Genomic DNA, 7,691 nt, shown 5'->3' with positions numbered 1-7,691 from the left:
TTCAGAGCTCCTGCCTCTCCTCTCTCGCTCTCATTTTTTGCTATACTCTAAACTATTCTGACTACTGAGTCTACAATCGTTTGGGTAGGTACAATTGGAATGGAAAGAGTGTAGAGATGAGGGATGCGAAAAAGTTATAGCTTGGTACACGAATCGTTTGATGAGACTTGACCAAGGATTCAACTATAAACAGGTACATACTTCCATTATTGGAAGGGTGTGATGCTCTTGAGGTCGGTCTGTAGGCGCGAATGGACGAACTGTCATTCTAATAATGTTTTGTATTTGGAGGGAGACCCTGTTTCTGATCATCTGCCTGTAAAATCTTTCAGTGGCAAGGAAACAAGAAGTGAATATCATCTGAGGCATCAACAAGTTTCACTCCAACACTCTCAATCTGTCTGGTTTCAATCTCAATCCAGCCATGTTCTCTATCTCCAATGTAGGTGCTATCAGGGTAAGTGATTGCAACATCAAAATCTATCCACACAACTCTTTCTGAATCATCAGGAACAATCATAATGTTTTTGGGATAAGGATCATTGTGCTCAACCAAAGCTGAATGTATCTGTTGAATGCCTTTGACTGCCTTGGCCATTCGCTCTTTGCTATAAGTGATGCAGTTCATTACCAAAGGGTTTGGCAGGTATTCCATCAAAATTGCACTTGGGAGGCCAGAGTCGTGTTGAAAGACATCCAGATGAGGGGCAAGGGCAGTTGGGCGCAAGGATAGTGTGTATCCATAAAACTGTGGCACGTAGCCCCCATCGCATATGCCATATCACTTGAGGCTTCAATAAGCTCGGATCTCACAGCGAGCGCGATTCAAGTCACGGACCCCGTCATCGGCATACCCAGCATCTTCATCATTGTGGAACTAGACAGGGTCAGCTGGCGTGTTTGAAATGCACTGATAACCAAGGCACCTACAACTTTCAGAACGCGGGGCATGCCATCATAGTTCACATGGAATATTGATGATGCCTCCGATGTTTTCAGCTCTTTGATAAACTTGATCTTTGTGGGATCAATCTCAATCCTTAAGTCATCATCAAATCCGCTCGCCTCGTAGATGGTACCCTCTGGGCCGCGAGGCAGACTGGTATGCCCGGGCATGAGGGCGGGTAAGAAACTGAAGATAGCCAAACCACCGACTTAGGTTAATGCGCACCAGTCTCCCAGGTAAGTTCACAGATGTGAAGCGCCGTTTCGCGCCCTGTCCGGAATTAGGCTGTTCCCGGCTGCCAGGTTGCCATAGCTCATGTGACTGAACTGAAAAGGGAACAAATTGTGTTGGCCCTAGGCTGCGTATCACGGACTAGCGCACCGCACATAGTTATATGCCTCAGCTGCCGACATGCTAATTTCTTTTCAGCTGCCCAACGGGTGGAATTGGACATTGTAGAATGGTTTTCTCCTTTTTCTTGGTCAGAGCAGTAGAAACATCATTGTTAGCCGTCTCCCAACAATAGGGGCATAACTATTCATCAACTCCCCTGCCCCAAAGGGTTTCCAACCCAGAATCAGAGAGCTCGCCTATCATGGGCTGGTCTATCATGGGCCCGACACGTCACCGTTGCGCATCGTCCTGCATGTTTCCCTGGAACGGCGACAGGCGAATCATGGACAAATGATTGTCTGATGCATGATCGCCTATTGCTTATATTAATATCATATTAATCATATCCGATCATTACCCCTGAAAGATCACCCTCCTCTTAACGTTCCTCAGGTTCAGCTCCTCTGACCCACTATCCACAAGCTAGGGATCAACTTTGGATTTGAGACTTCGTCGCGATGTGGAGAAGCAATGTCACCAGGGAGCAACTGTTGCAGAAAATCAGCCTCCTAGCTATGCTCGGCCCAATCCGGGATGGGCCGAAATCACATACTTTGAAAGAAATTGACGGGGCAGGGCGCATCCTGACCATCGAGCAAGAAGGGGAAATCATTGATAACTGAGCATTTCTCTCCTATCGCCGTAAAAACTGTCGAAATATCACGGCGCTCTGTATTCAGGAGGATGAAGATGGAGAAGGGATGCTTGTTCGTCTAGCCGTCAATGGCGATGCGCTGTCACATATCAAGAAGGGTTTACAGCAGATATACACGGTCTTGGAGGAAGTTGGCACCGACGCGGTAGGGTACCGCAATGGAAACCACCACCATCATACTCAACTAACAACTACAAGGCAACCCCGAGAGTACCGATGTGGAAGTGTGCTTTTCGACAGATTATCGAACTTGATTTTCCCCGAATATCGGCACGGCTGAAGCTGGGGGTGAAGTATCCCATTACTAAACCCAGTGCCGTGCAGCTACAGAAAGTGCTACACCAATACCCACTGACTCAGATCGAACCTACCGAGCTCACTGTTTTAAGGAGAAGTCCGATGCTTAGGGTTATTAAGGTCTGTTCAGTGATTTTTTCCGTACAGTGCTAGAGCTGTACAGAAAATGAATATTAATTTTTTGACAATGCAAACCTTCAATATTGCCATCTTTCTCTATATAAATAGTAATCTGCTTGGCATTTTGACATTACTTTTATTACTTATCCATGGTTTTTATGATGATGATTATCATGCCATTTCAGTGGATGTGTAGCAGTTGAAATTTCCATTATATTACTATTTTTTCACATTAAATATCAGTGAAAAATAAATCTTAACGAGTCTTAAATTGATTCAATATTACAATATTTTGATGAATCTGTAATAAATGAGAGTCAGTGATCTGAATTCTCAATATGAGTCACTCAATCCACTCAGTGAGATTTTACATCATACATTTCATCGGTTTTTCAGCTGTACATTCAAATTTCTCAGTTATATATTCGGTGAATCTCTTAATGAGTCTGATGTGCTGCCTAAATTCAAATTGATTGAACCTCTGTCATGAAGCTTGCCATGCTCAATATCTTCATTAATGTCAAAAAACAGAATTTTAAAATGAATAACAGTAATTACAAAAGTGTTATTTGATCTGCAATTGTTGAGACTGTTAGCCAGCATACAAGTCAATTTATTATCAAAGATATATGTAATAATCAATGATGGAAAATTAAAATCATATAAAGCTGTGATGTAAGCTTCAACAGCAAATATCTGAATGATCATTTTGTCAAAAGAAACTGATATATATCAATGATATTGAGATTACAAATGTGTATTTCAATCGATATTCAGATATGTGACAATTTCAACATTGAGAATCTTCATATTTAGAAATCATTGATGAATTATTTGACAATCATTTGACAACAGATGATTATGCTATAGAATATCAAACTCATTAACAAAGAAAAAGAGAAGAAATAATGAATGAAAATGATAGTGATATTGAAATTGAAAAAAAATTGACATCATCCACATTTGTTGTAGAATTGTCAGAAACAATTCATCAAATTTTTATAAACTCATTTCAATCATCAATAATAAAATTGTCAACTGAAACTTCAGATACTTGAAATCAATCATTTAAAAGAAAATTTATTAATAGTAGTGATATTTTAAAAAAAGTTATAAAGAATTCTGCAATTGTTAAAGTAGGTGTTGAACAGTTAGATGATATTGAATGAGCAATAGAGTTATTTTTAAATGAGATTCAGAAATTGCTTTCAGAGAATTGAAAGATTCACATTTGAATTTCATATTCATATTATAGTAAGATTTTTTTACTTTTTTGAAATTCAAATATTTCAGATCTTTATCTTGATTATAATGCAGATTTAATAAAAAATAAATAAAGTGTTATACTGACTCTATTTGATTTAGAAAAACAGTAATAAATGAAGAAGTTGATGAAGAAAAAAATGATAAAAATCATAGCAGAAATTGTGGCAGAAATCATGGTAAAAAAATGTAATGTGACGGCGCCGAGGCGATTGCTACTCGGCAGCGGCACAGAGGAGGATGGTATATAATGGGAAGCCTTATGGGTGGGCTTGATTATCTCGCTTGAACCGCGAACTCGTAGAATACTATACAAATACTGAACTACCAGAGGTACTCGGCACACTATGAATATTGTATGAGGACAGTGGTAACTCTGGTATTTTATTGTCAAAAGATAAAAGACGAATCGCTGGCTCCTGGAATAGAGAGCCAGCATCTAGCTATTCTATATAGACAACGGGCAGCCATCCTCCCCTCACTCTATAAGCGAGGGTAGCCGAAGCAACTCCGCAGTGGCGCTGCATTGATCTGCCAGAAGGAATCCAGACCCCGTATAGAAACAGGATTCTCATATCTCATCAATCGGATCCTCTTCTATTGCATCCGAATGATGTCATAGGGTGGTTGGAAACCGGTTCGGACACCTGCGTGATGTCATGGGATAGATGGGATTATCCGAGGGGAAACGATGGGCCGTGTGGAGCCGTCACGGGGCCTTGGCACAACCAAGGGTGTGACATCAGTTCACTGATCAATTGAAACAAATGTCTTTTAAATAACATTGTTATAAATGAATTTGAAATATTTCTAAACATATAATATTACTTCATTTGAGTGAGAGTTCTCAATCCTCTATACTTCACAAAAGGGACAGACCTCATAAAGGGTGTTGATAAAGAGAGTGCTATTCAAACATTCAAGAAATGATGGAGAAGTCAGCATTCAACAAATCTATATATCTTTTCAGATGAATCAGAGCAAAGCTTCAACAATATTAGATAAATAAATTATAACTTTATGATCTATCAAAGAAATAAGCAGCTGGCCAGCTTCTCAGCAACACTGAGCTCTATATCACATGTCTTCAATGCTGAGATGATTGATGTCTGCTGGACACTGAAGTATGCAGTAAAGCTTCTTCCTCATATCATGAATAGCAGCACCAACTTTCAGATCTAACTCTGTCTTGATAATACCTCAGTCATCTGAGGCATACAGAGTAACACAGTGGCCTTCTCATACTGGGCCTTCAACTGCTGTCACAAACTCCTCACAAAGCACAATATAAGTCTGAAATGATCTTTAGACCATATGAGAATAGAGGACAATGAAGAAGCAGACTGTCTGATTAAGCATACAGTTTCATCAACAGCAGCCTCAGTCTACAGATCTGAGACCATACTCACAGTCAGCAGAATCTGCATAGTGGCCAAGCAGCTTAGTCAGAAGGCAAGACAGAAGTGATAAAGTGAAGTTTGTGATAAACTCTCTGACTGATACTGAGGCTAGAGGCTCAGCAGGCCATCAGTGAAGTATCAGATTAAAGTCTCATCAGAGCTCACCATGCCATAGCATGCTCTCCACCACTGGCTCACATTCCACTCCTCTCATAGGGACTTCTCATGATATCACAGACACTTTCAGCAGATAGACATGAGGCTCATCTATGTCTGTGATCATAATAATAGCTCAGAGCACCTGATGCTGTGTTGATACTCACAGAGACACCTTCCTCACCGACTTAAAAGGTCAGCAACAAAGCCACATAACCAGGCCACAGCTGTTGCCTATCTAGAATCTCTGACTCCTATGAACTTTGTAGAACTGCTAAAACAAATGCAGTTCTACACACAATATTGCACAAGATAATGCAGCTACAGCTGCAGCTGAGTGACTGACGTGAGTAACAGAGACGGCACAACCAGTACATTTGATACAATTGATTCAGTCAGTACAATCAGTTCGATCAATACAATCAGTTCAGTCAATGCAATCAGTTCAATCAGTGCAATCAATTAAATCAGTGTGGTTGATACAATCAGTATAATTGATACAATCAGCTGTCAATCTCATGCATATATATGCTCTGCTCTGATTTCCTCTTCTGCCTCTGCCTCTATCAGCTTCAGCATTTCCTCCATCTCTCTCTTTCTTTCTCTTATCATACTTTCTTTACATTTTATTCTCCTTTTCATTCATCATCTTTAATATCTCTGCTTTGCTTTTTTTATTTATCTAGATTAGCATTTTTTTCTCTTTCTTTTAATAATGCATCACTCTGAATCTGTATTAAATCATGTGACTACACAGCATCACAGACAGCATTGCTTCTTCATTGTTTTCTTATCTATTTTATTTAAATTTCTTTTTCTTCTTCACTGTATTTATTCTCTCTTCTTCTTTTATTAAAGCACAAAGTGTTTCTTAATAAATCAAGAAAATGCTTTTTCTTGATTTTTCTGTAAAGTTTTTCAAACACAGCAGCAGCAGTTTTTCTCAGAGAATTATATTATAGCTTTATCATAAATGATCATACATCAGATCAGAAGTGAATGTGCAATTTGATATGAATTGAATCTTTTCAAAAATTGCCATCTGAATTCTGTTTCTTCCTTTTTATGTATATAGAAATTTTTTAAGATTAGAAATTATTTAAATGATTTATATTCAAATTGTTAGTTATATGAAAATTCAGAGCATCTTATTTTACTTTGTATAAAGCATACAGAGTTAAGATTGAGATTGAGAGAGAAGTTTGAATTGAAACAGTTAAATTTAAAACTTTTGTTCAATACAAAAACTGGAAATGAATTTTTGATTAAATATTTGAAAGAATTAAATATTGCTACAAGATTTCAATTGAATAGCTGGACCTGATAATGAATTTAATTTTTGTTTTTCTTTTTTTCTTTTGTTTTTATGTATTTGCTTTAATTTTTGTTTTTGTTTTTATTTTTATTTTGTTACTTCTACTTTGAAATTTATTTCATTTTGATTATTTTTGATTTTGACTTGTTTTGAAAAGTTTGATTTGTGAATGCTTTCTTTTTTCTTTTAATAGCTGCTGTTTTTTATACTCTTTATTTCATTTGTTTTAAATTGAATGTATTGATCTGTTGTCATTCTTTTGACATTCTTTTTTAAATTGAATAGTTTGAATAGTTGTTTAATTCTGGGCTGGAATTCTGCTATTGCATGTATTAAATTGACTTTGTATATTAGCTTATTTTTAAGTTGAAAAATTCTGGAGTATTTCAGATAGATATTATAATCACTGACTGCATACATCTATCATAGAAAAATAATAATAATAATCAAAGCGCTCTACTGACCTTCCAGCAATAATACATGCTGCAGATATATAATTCACAGTCGAAATCAATTCTCTTCTTGATTTGACACATCAATCAATTGATAAAATTCAATGATGTATTGTGAGTTCATTGACTCTTGCAGAAGAAATATTCTGTCCGTACATTCAAATTTATATCTGATATCAATATCATATTTGTATAAAATATTCTCAATATTTTGAGTTAGATAATTGATCTTTTGGAGGAAGAGGCCTCTGTATTCACACAAGATATTTAAAAATATTATGAATAACTTGCTAAGCAACTTCTCAAATCTGATAAATGTTAGCAATCAAATGAAGCACTAGATCTACTGTGGTGATGAATTTGTCAATCTCAATACACAATTCATCATATGAAATAAGAGTAAAAATTTTTGATGAATACTTTTACTACAGTTGATATTAATTACATGCAGAGTTGAGCTGATTCTTCAGCTTTATATGCTTTTCAAAATACTCACTATCATCCACCAATGAATTTCTCCTGTCTGATATTTTGAGATGAGGATAGAATGTTGTTAGCAGATCTCAGAAGATGCTGAAGTCAGCTCAGTTTGAAAAATCAATGTTTTTAATCAATTCTCTGCAGCTCTGCTGAGCTGCAACTTTAACTGAGTGTTGATTTTTATAATCATTCTCACATTGAAGTCAGTAATTCA

General features: G+C 37.0%; 1 protein-coding gene across 1 annotated transcript; it reads right to left on the bottom strand.

Moving 5' to 3' along the window:
- Positions 1 to 328: 328 nt before the first annotated feature.
- Positions 329 to 1,116, bottom strand: HCAG_03948 (predicted protein; the record flags this gene model as incomplete). Its single annotated transcript, XM_001541800.1, has 3 exons — positions 329 to 608; positions 855 to 877; positions 931 to 1,116. 3 exons carry the CDS (start codon positions 1,114 to 1,116, stop codon positions 329 to 331), a joined length of 489 nt encoding a protein of 162 aa, XP_001541850.1.
- Between the last annotated feature and the right edge of the window lie 6,575 nt (positions 1,117 to 7,691).

The sequence above is a fragment of the Histoplasma capsulatum genome, genomic scaffold, assembly GCF_000149585.1.
Source record: "Histoplasma capsulatum NAm1 scaffold_3 genomic scaffold, whole genome shotgun sequence".
NCBI lineage: Eukaryota > Fungi > Ascomycota > Eurotiomycetes > Onygenales > Ajellomycetaceae > Histoplasma > Histoplasma mississippiense.
Note: the sequence above shows the minus strand (reverse complement) of the source record. Positions and strands in the feature narration are given on the sequence as shown.